The sequence below is a fragment of the Malaclemys terrapin genome, chromosome 1 (assembly GCF_027887155.1).
Source record: "Malaclemys terrapin pileata isolate rMalTer1 chromosome 1, rMalTer1.hap1, whole genome shotgun sequence".
In the NCBI taxonomy this organism is placed as follows: Eukaryota; Metazoa; Chordata; order Testudines; family Emydidae; genus Malaclemys; species Malaclemys terrapin.
Window position 1 is genome coordinate 214,874,288 of NC_071505.1, and position 17,883 is coordinate 214,892,170.

Here is a 17,883-nt window from a genome sequence, read left to right on the forward strand (position 1 = left end):
TTGGAGTGGTCTGTGAATAAAAGGCGGTGGGAGCTGACACTGTAAATAAAAGGCACTGGTGATTGCACCCAGAAGAGGTCTCTGGCTGATTTGTGGGCACAGGGGTCCCATAGAGCGAGGGCAAACAGGAGGCCCTTGTTACAGTTTCCAAATTATTAACTGTTATTTTCAGAAGGAATCACGGGTCTGTAAGGTCTATAAAGCAAAGTTGTTTTGGTGCATTTTAAGCTAGACACTTCAAATTAAAACCTCTAAATCCAAACAGTTGACACATGTAGAAAATAATAAGCATCATAAGCACTCCTAACTGTCTGGTTCACTTTCCTTAGCCCCCTGCCACCTGAAGAGTTGTCAAAGCTTATTTATGAAGCCAGTGGACAAGACATCAGTATTGCAGTCCTTACCCAGGTATAAAACACGTGGAAGGAGTGGGGGTTTTTCATGCTGTACCTTCTGTTTCTTGTGTTGTCTGGTGCTGGCCAGAGTTATGATGAATGCCCCTGACTAGCTATCCTTTGTTCATTTGCTCATGCCAGGAGATAGTGGTGTATTTGGCTATGTACGTCCGGTCACAGCCCAGCCTTTTTGCAGAGATGCTCAGACTCCGCATTGGACTAATAATTCAGGTGATGGCTACTGAGCTGCTTCGCAGTTTGAACTGTTCAGGTAAGTCCAATTGTACTGTAATACTGTCGTAAACAAATCTCCCTCCTCTCCCCACCCCCCAATGATCAACATTTCAGTTACATAGGACAAGATAAATAATTTGCTTATTTTTAACATAGCCCTTTTCTTAAAATATCTCTATCAAAATTCTCCCTTCAATAAACACCATAAAGAGACATTCTGGGGGTGGGGTGGGGTTAAAACATTCGGGGGGGGGGGGGAGGGGCTTTAAAAATCCTAATACAATAATTCTATTTTTAAGCAGACTCCCAATTTTGTGTGTGTGGTTTTTAGCTTTTATTTTCCCAGGACAGCTCAGCTTAAACACAGTCTGTTTTTTAATTAAATCCTTTATCCAACACACACAGTTACAAATTTTGAAAATAATCTGCATTCCTAGCATCCTTTTGACATAAAGAAATACCCACACTCCTTTTAAAAAGTGTCCTAGCTATTTAGATGTGTACATTGTCCTGCAGTACGGACTATGGGGGTGTGAATTGCAACGCACACTAGTGTGCTATGCTGTAACTCCCCCATGTGGATGGTGCGGGCACAAACTAAAAAGTTCCTAGTGTGTGTTAACTTAATCCTGTTTAATGAGGGCTATGTTAACATGAACTAGATATGTTTTAGTTCATGCCTGCAGTGTCCACATGGGGGGCGGGGGAGTTACAGCACAGTACACTAGTGTGCGCTGCAGTTCACACACCCCGAAGTCCAAACTGCTGGGCTGTGTAGTCAAGCCCTTAGGCTGCCCTGACTACGTCGCACTGAGGCCTGGTCTACAACTAAAACTTAAAAAGAACAGGAGTACTTGTGGCACCTTAGAGACTAACAAATTTATTTGAGCATAAGCTTTCGTGGACTACAGCCCACTTCTTCGGATGCATGGAATGGAACACACAGAAAGAAGATATTTATACATACAGAGAACATGAAAAGGTGGGAGTAGCCATACCAACTGTAAGAGGCCAATCAATTGAGATGAGCTATCATCAGCAGGAGAGAGAAAAAAAACAACCTTTTGAAGTGATAATCGAGATGACCCATAGAAGGTGTGAGGATATTTAACGTGGGGAAATAGATTCAATTAGTGTAATGACCCAACCATTCCCAGTCCCTGTTCAAACCTAAGTTAATTGTATCTAATTTGCATATTAATTCAAGTTCAGCAGTCTCTCTTTGGAGTCTGTTTTTGAAGTTTTTTGTTGCAAAATTGCCACCTTCAAGTCTGTCACTGAGTGGTTAGAGAGGTTGGTGTTCTCCCACTGGTTTTTGAATGTTATGATTCCTGATGTCAGATTTGTGTCCATTTATTCTTTTGCGTAAAAACTGTCTGGTTTGGCCAATGTACATGGCAGAGGGGCATTGCTGGCACATGGTGGCATATATCACGTTGGTAGATGTGCAGGTGAACGAGCCCCTGATGGCGTGGTTGATGTGATTAGGTCCTATGATGGTGTCACTTGAATAGATATGTGGACAGAGTTGGCATCGGGCTTTGTTGCAAGGATAGGTTCCTGGGTTAGTGTTTGTTGTATGGTGTGCGGTTGCTGGTGAGTATTTGCTTCAGATTGGGGGGGCTGTCTGTAAGCGAGGACTGGTCTGTCTCCCAAGATCTGTGAGAGTGAGGGAACATCTTTCAGGATAGGTTGTAGATCTTTGATGATGCGCTGGAGAGGATTTAGTTGGGCGCTGAAGGTGACGGCTAGTGGCGTTCTGTTATTTTCTTTGTTGGGCCTGTCCTGTAGTAGGTGACTTCTGGGTACTCGTCTGGCTCTGTCAATCTGTTTTTTCACTTCAGCAGGTGGGTATTGTATTTTAAGAATGCTTGATAGCGATCTTGTAGGTGTTTGTCTCTGTCTGAGGGATTGGAGCAAAGGTGGTTGTATCTGAGAGCTTGGCTGTAGACAATGGATCGTGTGGTGTGTCCTGTATGGAAGCTGAAGCCATGCAGGTAAGTGTAGCGGTCAGTAGGTTTCCGGTAGAGGGGTGGTATCACTTATTAGCACTTATTAGTGACACCATCATAGGACCTAATCACATCAGCCACTCCATCAGGGGTTCGTTCACCTGCACATCTACCAACATGGTATATGCCATCATGTGCCAGCAATGTCCCTCTGCCATATACATTGGCCAAACCGGACAATCTCTACGCAAAAGAATAAATGGACACAAATCTGACATCAGGAATCATAACATTCAAAAACCAGTGGGAGAACACGTCAACCTCTCTAACCACTCAGTGACAGACTTGAAGGTGGCAATTTTACAACAAAAAAACTTCAAAAACAGACTGCAAAGAGAGACTGCTGAACTTGAATTAATATGCAAATTAGATACAATTAACTTAGGTTTGAACAGAGACTGGGAATGGTTGGGTCATTACACTAATTGAATCTATTTCCCCATGTTAAGTATCCTCACACCTTCCATGGGTCATCTCGATTATCACTTCAAAGGTTGTTTTTTTCTCTCGCTCCTGCTGATGATAGCTCATCTCAATTGATTGGACTCTTACAGTTGGTATGGCTACTTCCAGCTTTTCATGTTCTCTGTATGTATAAATATCTTCTTTCTGTGTGTTCCATTCTATGCATCCGATGAAGTGGGCTGTAGCCCACGAAAGCTTATGCTCAAATAAATTTGTTAGTCTCTAAGGTGCCACAAGTACTCCTGTTCTTTTTGCGGATACAGACTAACACAGCTGCTACTCTGAAAACTAAAACTTAGGTTGACCAATCTAAATTGCTCAGGGCTGTAAAAAATTTAATGCCCTGTGCTAATTAGTTAGGCCAATCTAACCCCACCATAGACACCTCTAGGTCAACAGAAGAATTCTTCCATTGACCTGGCTACCACCTCTTAAGGGGGTGGATTTATTACTTTCTGTAGCTGTAATAAGTGTCTACCCAAAAGCACTACAGTGATGTAGCTGTAGCACCTGTAATGTAGACACATCCTGACTTTCAATGAAATTTAGGCTTTAGTGTAGACACAGGCTATATCAGCAAAATTTGTGTCACTCAGTGGTGTGAATTAAGTTACACCAACATAAGCGCTTGTGTGGACAGTGCTATGTCGTCGCTCATGGAGGTGGGTTTTTTTATGCTGACGGGAAAACTCTCTCCCATTTGCATAGAGTGTCTTCACCACACAGGCAGTGGTGCAGCTGTGCCGGTTCAGCTGCGCCATTGCAGCGCTGTATGTATAGACGTAGCTTTAGATGCTTTTGGAATTTCTACTTGAAGTGACTTTATATCAATTACAAAGTTAGAGGCATTCAGCCTTCCCCTAGATTTCTCTCCCACCCCTCCTCCCCCACACACACACATGCTGCAGTCCTACATATGCTTGACTATGGTAGAGTTAGTATCTAAATTTCTGAATATTGACATATTTTCTCTTTAATTTTATTTCCCTGACCTCCCAAAGGGGATATATAAGACCTATTCTCACCTCTTACTCATATCCTACTGCAAATGAGAATTAAATAAGTGAGCTGTACACAGCATAGCTAATACAGCTTCGAAGTTCATCACAGGAGGAAGCAGTGAAGCTAAAGGGAAATCCATGAACAATTGAAAGACTTGCCAAACAGTAAAATTTAAAGGTGTTATAGTCCTGTTTAGCAGTAGGAGCAATTATCAGAAGTGATAAGAGTTAATTGATACCAAATCATAATCAAATTTTGATGCTGATACTGAATGAACATAGGGTCCGCCCAGATTTCTGTGTCCTAGGTGGTCTCAGTACCTGTGGCCCACTAAGTGAATCCTGTGTGGGAAGCTTCCAGTCAGCAGCAGCTGGTAGGCTTCCCAGTTTTTCCATCTTCTGGGCATAAATTCAGAGACCTTGCTACCCTTCCTGGCAAACTGGAGCCTCCTGATTAAAAAAAAAAAAAAAATTACGTCTTGTGACCCAGTATTATACTTAGCCTGTATTTGGGAACCTGTGGGTTATTTCCATTAGGAAGAGAAACTGATGATGGAGTTAGGAGTTGTTGTTTTTTTATACAATCCTGTTTGTTTACAAAAAATATACAAAGTCCTGTTTCCCAGAACACAGTAAGAATGGATAAGCAGGAGATAGTTTCTTTGCTCAATGTTCCAAGCCTCTTTCCTGCCAGCACTCTGCCCAAAAGCTTTCTCTCACTTAACTTTTTCTTGGGGTCATGCTACGAATGCTTCTCTGGCCATCTCTGGGGCTTCCTTGCTGCCTTCTCTGGCTGCTTCTGTGGTGTTTCTCCTGCTTCTGTCTCTTACACGGACAGCTCCATCAATAATAAAAATATCCAACCCTATGCATTTGCAATCAATCCTCAGGAAAATTTCTCTGTCCACATAGTTCAGATTCCTGACCAGCAGCCTTGAATGTGGCCTGTGTTTTGGGTGGTGGCTCCTATTGTTTCAGCTATTTTCTTTCATAAAGGAGCCTTAACTTTTTCTTACATCTATCCTGATGAAGGATAGCTGTTATACCCACTAGCTTCTATGAGGTTTTGCCCAAACCCTAGTACAAATAATAATTAGGGTTCCTTTTATGAAGATTACCTCTTCAGGGTTTGTCAACTACTTTTTGCTTTTTTAAAAAAAAATAAGCAAGTATTAATAATAGACCATAACTAGGAATTAACCCTGTTTTCGTAGAAAAACTACAATATGAATGACCTAGTATAGTATCTTTTCACTAGGTGAAGAAGCCTCAGAAAGTTTAATGAATCTAAGCCCCTTTGATATGAAAAATCTCCTGCACCATATTTTGAGTGGGAAAGAGTTTGGCGTTGAAAGAAGCAGTAAGTTGTCTATTTGGTTGCTTGAATGTATTCTAACTTGTGCATGTATATATTGAGCAAGAGCTATTTAGATGCAGAGTTTATTTTAAGTTTTATAAGCAGCAATCTCCTCTTTAGAAATGTTTGCTGCAGAGATCCCGATTATGTATGAAACACAAGGGTTTAATATCCAAAAACAAACATGCCTGTTATTTTCAGTACCCCAAGTATTATTTTGAACTATAGAATTTTTAATATAGCAATATTGTAAAACCATATAATCATTTTTGGACACATCTGTGGAAATAAGTGATCTTTCCAGACAGGAGGGATACAGTAAGAATTGTAGTGAGATTGCATCAAGCATTTTTATATGTACAAAGAGTGGTCTGTTTATAACCTATCTTGCCCCTCAACATCAGCCAGGTGACATACTTTATCATGGCAGAGATAGTTTCATTGTTCTGTCATCTCTTCATTTTTGAATGCAGAGTAATCCTTAAAATGTAAACTGTTCTAGGATTGGGCTTTGGTGTGGTCATACAGCCCCTGCCACGCTGTTGTGCGGGGGACAGATGCATGGTGTCTCAGTGGGAACTTTGGGAGACATTGTATTAGATTTAGGCATGGAAGGCCAGATTCCCAGCTGGTGTAAATGAATGAACATCTGGAAGTGTGAGCCAGAGCAACTCCTGCCTTACACCCTTTTACAGGGCACAGTATGTGCTCCCCACTCAGTATAGGCCCAACTGTGCAGGATGTTACAGATGAGGAGGGGAATGACCCTCTCCCCTCCACCTGTTTAGGGTAGGCTAGGGTTGCTGTCAGGACTAGCCAGGATCACTCTGAGCACAAGGACTAGGTTTGTGTCTGGTCTCTGTGTAGGGGCACAAAAATGAGAAGCTCCTTGTGCCGTGTACCTAAATAAGGCCAGATACAATGTTTAGTGTTGGTTGATCTCACTTATGTGCGCACAGATGATAATTAAGGCTCATGCTCATTATTAAACTTAAAACATAGATGTGGGTCTGAAACTGGGAGCTGGTGAAAATGCTTGTGAATGGCAAATATTTATAGATGCTAGATGCTATAGTGTTTCCATCATTTGTTCTGGGCATGTAATGGACATTGACAAAGCAGAGCTCTGTCTCCTTCCTACCTAACGACCATTTTTGAAGGTTCATCCTTTCACAGGTCTGCAAATCATGTTAAGTAACTGCACATCAAGTTGTTTTAAAATATATATGAATACAGAAAACATTGTGCACTAAAATTAGGCCATGTCAAGTTCTCAGTGATACGCAGACAGACTTTTAAAATGAGAATGTCTAATGTGACCAAGGTTGAAGGATATTGAGAACAAAAACATCTGGCCTGCCTAAACTTCAAAGGACATATCGATAGTCCCAGGAATTCCTGGCTCCTAAATCCATATTTAGGCCAAAATATTTGGAAGGGTTGAGCACTCAAAAAACCCCACTGAAGACATTGGGAGCTGCAGATTACCACTAACTTTGAAAATTGGGCCAAAAATATTTAAATGTCTAAATATGGATTTAGAAACCCAACTTTAGGCCATTCTGATTTGAAAGTTTGACTTATGCTTTTAATATTATTGGAAGTAAAGAGATATCATGGAAAGTGTATAGTCCTGAGATACAAGGTGTTTTTCCTTTAATTTCTAAATACAGTTTTAAGTTGTATTCTTATTATTACTTAAACATAGCTACGTTTAATCTAGAAAACTGCCTTTTTTCTTTCTTTAGTGCGGCCTCTAGATTCCTCTACCTCCAGCCCTGCAATTTCTATTCATGAAGTGGGGCACACTGGAGCAACTAAAACAGAAAGAAGTGGCATTACTAGACTGAAGAGTGAAATGAAACAGGTGGGAGGATCTCCTTTTCTGTGTATTCTTTAAGCAGCACAGGATTTATGAAAGTCATGTTTTAAACTCAGGAGACAAAACTGATTTTTTGTTTGTTTTATCTAGCCCCTATTACATTCATGGTAAATTGCCAACTTTTCCTATCTGCTTTATTATTTGAAGTAGTGTAGTGGCTGTTTTAAAAAAAAAAGGGGGGGGGCAGGAGGTAAGGAAATCAGTTTTTTTTCCAAACCGTTTTCCTTTTCGGTTTTAATTTAAAATTCTTAAATTAGCACATTTCAACCAGCTCCTGGTTTGAAGCATTAAGGGCACCTGACAGACCAAGTTCCCATCATTCTTTCTTAGGTAAAGATTCCATTCGCAACAAAGTAAAGATTTGGCTCAAACAGTATTCATGCTTGTATTTTACACCTCTGTTTTTTCTGGCATACAAATCTTTAATGTGTCAGGTAAAGAATGTCTCAGGTAAAGAACTCTGTTTACTTTAGCAAATGGTAGGTTGGGAGGCAAACAAAGAGGCGTTTTCTTATCTCAGTAGGCAGAGGGATTGGTGAGCTACCTCCCCATTAATGCAGTAACATATGTACTGTATAAATAAGATACCAAGACAGCTGGAGGAGTTTTTCTATGCAGATTACTAGATGCAAACATCTTTTCTGGGAACAGCACATTCAATTCTTATTTACTTTGGCATGTAAATGTAATTCTTAAACCAAAACAAATTTGTCTAATGATTTGGCCTAAATAAATAAGTCCTGATTTAATTTCTGACTATAGCCTCATCCTGCACTGAGATCTGCAAGCAGGGATCTTTACTCTCCTCCCTCGCCTCCCCCCATCCCCCCCGAGTCCCTCCATGCAGATGTAAAGATACACTCAGAAAAGAAATCTTAGATCCATTTTTCATGTGTTTCTGCATAGGAGGGACAAGAGTCACTATCCAATGACACCACTGGGACTCTTTTTGCTAATACATTTTCTCATGCAGCAAGTGAGCATATGGGAAGATACAATAGAGAACACAAACCAGATTGTTTTTAAACTGTTTTAGGTTATTTTTGTACATCTGTTTAAATTAATTGCATAACTAATTTTTGATTCCAGATGAATAGGAGGTCATCTGCTGATGAAAAGGTGAAATAAATCTATATGTTCATAAGAATGCATGTTTTCCTCCCTCACTACTGAATTATGTACACTTGTCCTAGAACTAAGGGAACTAAGAGGCTTTGTGTACGCTGTGAATACAGAACACTTTAACATTCAATGATCTAATTAATATGGTGCAGTTTTGCCTGTGCTACTGCTGCTAGTTTGTTGTTGTGAGCAGAATGACCTATGTTCCAGTCTCTCCAGAGGACTAGCAATTTATATCAAATTTAGAGTGTGAATATCAGTCACATGGCAAGTTGTGAATATCTGAGTTAATTTCCTTTCAAGTAGAGAACACATTATAATGTCCTGCCTTTTAGAATACCTGACTGGCCATTAGATGGCAGTATTATATTGTTCTACATAGAGATGTAGCACAGTTGCAACTTTCTTTAGAAATTTAAAGGTGGGAAAATGTTTCTGAGATTAGTCACTTTAGAAGGAGAGGTGCCATTTCAGCACAGAAAAGGAGTTGAGTGGCTTCTTTCCTGCTGAGGAGAGTTGACCTTTTTCCATTCATGTTGATTCCCAGTAGGTTTTGTTGAGCCATCAGGAATATTCAACCTTTTGTATCGGGGGAAAAAAACCAACTCTTAAAGACATCAGTTTGTCGGCGAACATTTTGATTGTTTTGACCTTAGACTGTTTCTATATTGGAGCTGATTTTCAAATGTGCTTAGCACCTCCAGCTCCAATTATTGATTTCTTTGGGTGTTCCATACTTCTGAAAATCAGTCCCAGTACTTTTACAGCTTATCTGAATCATTATTGTTTAATCAAAAAGAAAGCTATTAAGAATACCCTTAGTTGCTAACCAGCATCTAATCATTTTTCTTGGAAAACTGCCTCAGTAGTTTTGCTAAGCATTACCGGCCTGGCTAACAACCTGCATGATTTGATAGCATGGTATAACTTTCTTTCTAGCACTAATATAAGGTAAGGGATAATATCGACCATGCATCATGTGGATGCAACTACATTCTTTTTTAATCTCATTTGGGTTTTTGTGTCTTCGTGCTATCTGAGGTAGATTCTGTGGAAAGCTTGTGATAGCGTAGTAAGAGATTAATGTAAAACGCTGAAGATCCTTAAACATAAAGGGTCTAATTGTGATTTCACTTTAATGTAAATCAGGAGTAACTTCCCTGATTTCAATGAAATTGTACCAGTGTGAGAGCCCATTTTGACCCAAAGAATGGTTCTCTCTTAAGTAAATGAGTTTAATTTTTATTGCACATTTGTTCCTTTTCATGCATGTGTCACTTCATCTTGTTTTTCTTGTCATGACTGACTGACTTTTTTTTATTTCTGTTTTGTAGTTCTTTTATGGGGGCCATTCCATGTCCAGCAGCATGCATGCTTCCAGGTTCACGGTAAAATACCATTCAGAAATTTGCAGTCTGTTTCCTTTCTCCCTCTGCAGGGAGTCTAAACATAACTTGCAGCTTTTCTTATGTGAAATGTATGTGTTTTTTTTTAAACCCTAGCTTTTTGTTTCATTCATCTTCATGGAGAGCCAGTTCTTATTTCTGGTTTTTTATAACAGAAATCTTATTTTCCACATTCTTCTAAATTTTCAGTGTTATGATGGATTTAGCTACTTAACTAGGAGCTGCGTGGCTAAATCCTGCGCAGCCCTGAACATTTAATGGTAATGTGGAAATATAAGTTTAACCCAATTTATTCTCAGGGGGGTTTTTAGTTATATAAATTTTGAATTCATAGGAGGAAAGAGATAATAGTGCTGGTTAGAGCAAAGTGTGGGCCAGTTTCCACATATTGTAATATCTTACCCTTCTATTCCACCCCTGTTGGGATAAAACTGAGGAGTAATTTTGTCTACTAAGGACGTGGATGAAATTCCCTTCAAATTCACTTTTTCTTCTCGATCTAAATAAGAGTTTGAAATTAGGCCTGCCTTTTCATCTGAAGGATAAAGCATATTAATTCATTGTGTCAGCCGCTCCTTCACTCCCAAACTCTCCCAGTCTGCATAGACAAATAGTCATACAAGTAAAATGATAAATGTCCAATGTTAGCTATCTTAGCTGGTAGGATAACAATTAACACAGTGCCTACCTGTACTGCACCCAAAGACCGATTGGCTTCACTGTGAAGGTGAGTACATAGGTGCTGGAACTAGGGGTGCTGGGGCTGCTGCCACACCTCCTGGCTTGAAGTGGTTTCCATCATGTTGTACAGGGTTTACAGTTTGGATCAACATCTCTCAGCACCTCCACTATACAAATTTTTCCAGCACCCCTGGTCGAGTACAGTTAAAATCTTCAATATTAGTAGCTGAAAGGTTTCACTTTTATGGGCTCCTAATTCATATCCTCAAGGATAACTTTGCAAGATCTTTAGTTTGTTTTAATACTCAAAAAATAGAATGTTTCTTCATTTCCAAATAACTCTCAAACGTGACCAACTAGCCTTAATAACTTGCTGCACTTTGAACCAAGTGCTGTACACGCTGGGTGCAATACATCCCTTTTCAGCGGGTTTGCACCAGATGTAGGCACCATTTATGACCTGGGAGGTTAAATGGTACATAGGATTTGGGCTGGCCACTGAGGACAGGGATAAATATCACCCATTCTGAATATTGACAAAGATTACTCGTCCAAATCCTGGTCCAGTACAAGAAGATGAATTTAAACCCATGGCTTTTACTAGTGTGACTTTCTTCAGCCAGCCAGCCATCTTTCTTCAAGGCCTTTAATGGAGAGATCTTTAGCAACTTCTGCTCCAACTAGGCTCTCACTCTTGAGAGAAGGGAGCTCTTGTCCCCTTCCCACCATGCCTTGCTCTAGTAACCTGCAGTTCCCAGATGCCCTGTCTGCTTCAGGCCCTCAAATTCCCATCATGCCGCAGTGGACAGCAGAAACCTGAAACTGGGCAATGCCAGACCTGAAAGCATCCCTTCAGGGTCTTAAAGGGACAGTAAACTCCATTACTCCCACACTCACCCACCCCTTGTGGTTTTGGCCAGTGGATCCATGTGTGCACAGACCCACAGTGCATGTTACGCCTCTCAAACCCCATGGATATTGTACAATGTACCATCTCAAAACACTTTTCTGACACAGGCCATGTACCTATTTGTGGTTTCTCCCTGGCCTGCCTGGTTCCTGCACAGTAGGTGTGTTACTTTTTAGTCCTTCTGCACCAATGCAAAGAGGGACAGAATTTGGCCCATATTCTCAGTGCACTTGATTCAAATGTAGTGAGTTATTAAATGAGATCTGGATAAACTGCTTAGTCAAAACAGGGACAAATGAAAGAAGTGTCTATGCACACAGTAATTACTTCAGCACTGGCACTCCTGCTGAACTCCTTCATTACTTAACTGTCATCTCTGCTGAATTAGAGAAAGAAAGCTTGACTGTGCATCAGTCAGGATGCTGTACAGAGAAAATGAACATACTGCATCAAACCAGCAAAGGTAAGCTGGTTTGGGTTTTTTTGCATTAGAAGGAAAAGCCATTGAGTAGGTATATCACGTTTTAGAATTCACGTCTGTAGTTTTCTAGCATTTCGATCCTGCAGACCTTACTCTGGCTAAACTTCCACAATCTTCAGTAGCAGTTTCCTTTGAGAAAGGACTGGTGAGATCAGGCTGTCAGTGAGCTCCTCTCTAGGCAGTACTCCAGGCGCAGTTATGCCTGGCCCTGCATGGGTGTGCAAGAGTGGGCAAGGAGCCTTTCCTACCTTAATACAGAACTGGGCGCAATCCAGTTGACTAGAAGGTTTATGCAAGTCTAGAGCCACAACTAGTGCAAGACTCTTCCCTCTGCACAGGACAACAAAGCTGGTTATATGCATGTGCATCACATAGCATAGTCACTCTATGCTCTTTTTTGGGCACAATACATTCAGAAATTCTTGCAATAGTCTCTGCACCACTCCCAATCACCACTGCTCCCTAAAAGGCACTAATTTAGCCCTGAGAGTGTTTAAACAGATGAACTGTGGAAGTTGTCCACACTAGGCAAGAAATCCCACTTTAATCTATGCACGCTGTTCTGGTCATGGAACAGAACCTGCCTCTTAAGTATTTCCAAGTTAGATTCAAAAGGAAAGTCCTCTGAAATATGAAGATGTCTTTTAAGTCATTAAACTTAGATTTTACATAATTGTCTTTTGCTCTAACAAGCTCATTTGTCCAGTTGGTTGACTTGAAAATATTTGTGTAAGCACCAACAGATACAGTATAAATCAGCTCTCTTGGTCTAGCAGCAGGAGCCCAGCTATGAAAAGTTGCTTCTTCCTTCCCAAAAAATGGGAGGGACTGCTATTGTTACTTTGATTCCCCCTTTAAGACAAGGGGATACCAACCCCCAGATTGAGTACCACGAAGGATATTTGTAAGCAAGGAGAGAGATGCTTGCTTCTCTGTAAAAATCCGAGGAAGATGGGAACGTTGCCCAGGAGTCCTATAGTTTAGGAGGATTGAATGATTCATGTATTATAAAAAGATTCCAGGATTGCCAGGCTGAGTCAGTGTGAAGCGATGGAAGAAACTACAAGCTGGGTTGAGAGCTGTTGTTTAGAATGTCGCTAGGTTCAATCTCCACTGGGTTCCATGAGAACAAGATGGAATGTTGGCATCCAAAGGTTCTATGGCAGTTAGAATGTGAGAGTTGAGCAGAGGAGGTGGGAGTAACAGCTACACGGACTAACGAAAAGGGGGTGGTGCCTCCAGCCAGGGGGCAGCTCTGTGTATGAACTTCGGGGAACAAGTACAAACAGCAACATGGCTCGTTACAACACACAGTGCATGGAAACAATAGCCCCTCAATTTTACCTACCTATGTGTCTTCACTATCTGATTTCCTATTCACTAGTACATGCTGCTTTGTGGTGTTAGCATGTTTACTGCTGTGGTGTTTTGTGTGTGTTTCCCGCTGTGGTGTTCGGCAGAATAGTACACAAATGTACTGGTGTGAAGGGCTGCCACAAGTACTAAAATAATCTGATTCCAAGCTGTACAGAATTGGGCACAAGTGTAAACAGTCCCCATGTGTATTGCAATATGATGGCACTGTTACCAGGACCACTCTGAGCTTTGACCACCTAATGCCAGGAAAGCAAGCTACCCGCGCTGGCCATAGAAAGGCTAAAAGAAGGAAAATGCTATGGGAAAATAATCAGATAGAGAGCAAAGGTGGTGGTTTACTTGGCCTAAATGCCATACCCATATGACAGCACTGGCTTTCATCTACTGATAGTGTATGTGTGATTTATTGAGTGGTCCCATGTATCAAAATATGGGCCCTTGTCTCTCTCAACCTATGATGCCCTTTGCAATGCATTCCTTTAAATGGGTGGCTTTTGCTTCCCCAGGCTGTGGACTGGCTGCTGAAGAACGCCAGAGCCATTCTTATGCAAGAAGGAATGAGGGCTTCTAATGCAGAACACATGTGATTTCCACTGACCCTGGAAATAAGAATTTAATGATGGTGCCCCAACTTTACAGATAACAAAGAGCAGTAATCTGTTTGCCCAATTTGCTCATGATCAAGCCTGAAAGAATAAATAACAGTGAAATCAAGAGCAATAATGACAGCATTCAGGATATAAGTCTGACATGTGGAGAAATGTAATATCTCAGGGGTCGGCAACGTTTGGCACGCGGCTTGCCAGGGTAAGCACCCTGACGGGACGGGCCAGTTTATTTACCTGCTGACCCTTGTAGCTCCTTGCAAAAGTGCCTTCCTGAAATTACGGACCCATCATTTATCTTAAAACACAACTGCAGATCCTGTAATCTCTTTCACACTGAAGGCTGTGGTGCAAAGAATTTATAAGGTCTGCAGACATGCTTGGCAGAGCTGGTAAGTTCCACGAACCAAATAAACTCCTGTTCAAGGAAGTTATACACTCAGCTGGCAAGACCAGTAGAATTTTTAAAATTCCAGGAAAGGTCTGATGGGGGAAATGCCATTTCTGCTCCTTATGTCTCCCAGGGATTACTGAAATGGTCCAATGGAAGGTCTCCTCAATGGGGTATGAGGGCATTCCTTTGCCTAGCTCTAGTAGATAGCCGCAAAAGAAATCTGTATCTGGGTATCAGGAAACTGGAAAAAGTCCAAGTTAGGATAGTTGTCCCATATACTCCACTAGAGGGGGCAGAGAAGCAATCCAGATATTTGTCAAATGGACAGATTAACAATCATCCCTTGACCATGGATGACTGAATCCCTCTCCATACACATATACTATGCAGTGTGAGCAAACAAATCTACTAATCTGTTCTGTTTAGTTTAACCACTTTTGCATGCCTGTGACCTTTTCATAGTATACCTTAAAACCACCATTGAGCTTACAACATATTTACAAAAAAGTTACAATTCCTTCCCACTACTTTTAGCACTAAAGTTTACCTCTAGCCAAATCCCCAATATATATTTTGATCTCAAGCTAAGGAGAGTCCAGCCTGTTTAGTTTTTGAATGGGAGAGCAAGGGGAAAATAGCCGGTGCTGCCAAGTCAGAAGTGAGGCATTTGTTCCCAAGTTTAAGTACTTTAACAGCAGTGCCACTTAGAATTAGGATTCAGTCTGTGTGGTTGCTCTGTCAAGTAAAGACATCCCCTCCCCCCACCCCAACCATGATAGAAGACTTTTCTAAAATCACGTTATTAATTGGGTCAGATGAAGCTGCAAAGTCAAGCTGATTTTGTTTTGCTGACTGCTCATTGGTTCATTTTGAAATTGAGGCAAATAAGTAAAATGTGAAGAGATTTGTTGTGAAAGAAAAACGTTTACCTTTTCCTGTCAACGTCTTCAAAAGAAATCAGTCAATATTCACCAAAAACTGCATTGAATTGAAACTGTAACAGAGTGGTGTAACATGCAAGAGTGGGTGCTCTCATGTTAACCTGTTGTAGTTACTAAATGGTCTGTCTCTTGCAGAGGGGCAGTATTCCATCATCTCCCACTAGGACTTCATCTCCTACAGGGTCTACTGGAAATGACATCAGCTGGGGTGATCGCCAAGGGCAATGGCTCCGCAGAAGAAGGCTTGATGGTGCCATTAACAGAGTTCCTGTAGGGTTCTATCAAAAAGTATGGAAAATCCTTCAGAAGGTAAGTTAATAGTAGTAGAGGGTGTACAGTATCTTGGGAGGCTGGTATTTCAGATGGAATATTACTGTGGTCAGGAAAAACTATAATACTTTGTGGAATATGTCTGACTAATACACAAGAGCTCCATTCACATGTGCTCATAAATCAGTTTGTCAATGTATTTCCTCTGAAAACCAGCACTAAACTGCAAACGAATGATTAAATTCTACAGTTTCACATTGTTCCCCATCTTCAACAGGTCATGGACATTAACACTGAAGGGCTCATAATCTGCACATCCTCAATTCAAGAAGATAAGTTGGTAGAATAGGAAGGGTTAAATAAGAAGCTATGTTTCTTTAAAATGTCTGAGTTCTACTGCTGGATTTCATAAAAGCTATACTATTTTTAAAACCAATTTTTAGTTTGCTCTACTGTCACTGAAAATAATCCCTGAAGTTGCTCCTGAGTTTAGTAATATGGTGCAGTAGCTGAACTTGAGAATGATTTAAGAAACAGGGGAACATGAATTCCAGTTGACTTCAATGAGATTATTCACTTGCTTTTGTGTATTGCTGGATTAGGGCCAGAGTGTTCAGCACCCAGCAGCATTGAGCCGTATTGAATACTAAAATGGAGGTAGGAATATATGCCATGAGTCTAGATAGCTCACAGTTGTGCAATTCAAAGCAACACTCTAAAATACAGGCTTAACTGATGCCAGCAAAGACACAAGTCTTTTGTGAATTCATCCACTAGGTTTATTAAAGGGACACTGCCAACTTAAATTGCCTTTGTCTGAAATGTACCATTTTTACAAATAATACCTAAAGTAATTAAAACTGACAGATCAGAGGAAAAACTTCAAGTTTTACTTATGGATGACAGCATTTTTATAATCAGTGTCACAGTTTCCCATGAATAGTCGGTCAGTTTCCCTTGTTGTTTGAGTGACTTCTACACAGCGACCATGGAAAGAAAAAACATTTAAAAGATAGCAAACTACAATTGTAAAATGACTGAGGTCGTACTTAATTTGCAATATGGTGGAAATTGCGGATTTGACAATATTAGGCTTCCACCATCATTTTCATTTTAATTAGCTCACTTTCCTGAACTACTGTACATGTAAGGTGGTTTTTGGGTTTTGTTTGTTTGTTTTGGAGAATCAAATAGAATTTTATTTAGTCAAATTCAGCCTATAGTTTCCTTTGCTCATTATCATCCAGTTATTCTTAAAATCCCTTTGGACAATTCTTAATACCTCTCCCTCCTTGGTGTTTTCAGACTTTAGATGCCTAGATGACCATCATGCCCTGGTCATGCCTTAGCCAAGCTACATGTATTTAGTTTAAAAAAAACTCTTTCCTTATATGCCAATTTGTCTAGCTCCTCTGTAGTTTTTGTTGCCCATTTTGAATGGCACCTTTCATTTACTGATATTCTATTCTGGTGCTCCAAGTCATATATCCTAAACTAAGTGGTGTTTTGACCCTAGAGCAAGAGAGAGGGATCTTCACTTTCCTGGTCCATAGCAATGCTTCTCTGTTGGTGGGCTTATAGTTTTTTTACCCTCCCCTAATTGTCCTTTCGTATTGCAAGCTCATATCTAATTTGCTGTACTTTCACCTTTAGATGTCTCCTGCTGTTACTGCTTTCCAAGCACCTCCCTCCCACTGAACAGTTGTGTTTCAGCTTAAGTGTGGCATAGGGTTATTTATAGCATCCAGTCTTTCTCTCCAATAGTTGTCTTGTCATAATGAACTTTTTGGGACAAATGAAATAACATTTTTATATGGGTTCACTGTTTTTAAAACTTGTCAGACATCAGAATAGCTTTTCCAGGAAGAATTTAAAACTCAAAAGGAATACAAGATTCCAGATATACTTTTAAGGATTGTGTTTTTAATCAACACTGATTTAAAAAAAAATTTTTTTTTTAGTGCCATGGCCTGTCCATTGATGGCTATGTCCTTCCTTCTTCAACTACAAGAGAGGTATAGTAAATAATAATATTAATGGGGTCTTTCCACAATTTTATGATAAGTTGTATGACTCTCAAGCACACGATGTAACAGGATCATTGGAGAAAACGCTTTGTTTTAAAACATTTAAAATCTAAGCTTACAATGGAAGTTTTACCGTTTGAATCTTAGCTAATAGTTCTGCTGAATGTATGAGTGACGGATGCTGTAGGGCAGATTGTAATCTGAGATCCATGATGTTCACAGATGCAAGTCTTAAAAATACTAGGCTTTCCCACGACCACATAAGATTATATTTAGAACATCTGAGGTTTGCATGTGTTAGTATAATTTCGATGGTGTACCAT

The 17,883-nt window shown here is 40.4% G+C and overlaps 1 protein-coding gene across 6 annotated transcripts in view; it reads left to right on the forward strand.

The window, feature by feature from the left end:
- The window catches only part of PHKA2 (phosphorylase kinase regulatory subunit alpha 2), a 73,393-nt gene that overhangs the window by 43,259 nt on the left and 12,251 nt on the right, over window positions 1-17,883 (forward strand). For 4 of the 6 annotated variants that reach the window (XM_054006690.1, XM_054006681.1, XM_054006709.1 and 1 more), the window contains 8 exons: window positions 330-408; window positions 537-666; window positions 5,366-5,467; window positions 7,213-7,331; window positions 8,436-8,465; window positions 9,803-9,856; window positions 15,399-15,572; window positions 17,495-17,548. In XM_054006690.1, the coding sequence (XP_053862665.1) occupies window positions 330-408; window positions 537-666; window positions 5,366-5,467; window positions 7,213-7,331; window positions 8,436-8,465; window positions 9,803-9,856; window positions 15,399-15,572; window positions 17,495-17,548 (742 nt within the window). The remainder of the gene's footprint in view (window positions 1-329; window positions 409-536; window positions 667-5,365; window positions 5,468-7,212; window positions 7,332-8,435; window positions 8,466-9,802; window positions 9,857-15,398; window positions 15,573-17,494; window positions 17,549-17,883) is intronic. The other 2 variants (XM_054006705.1, XM_054006717.1) reach the window with 2 other exon arrangements.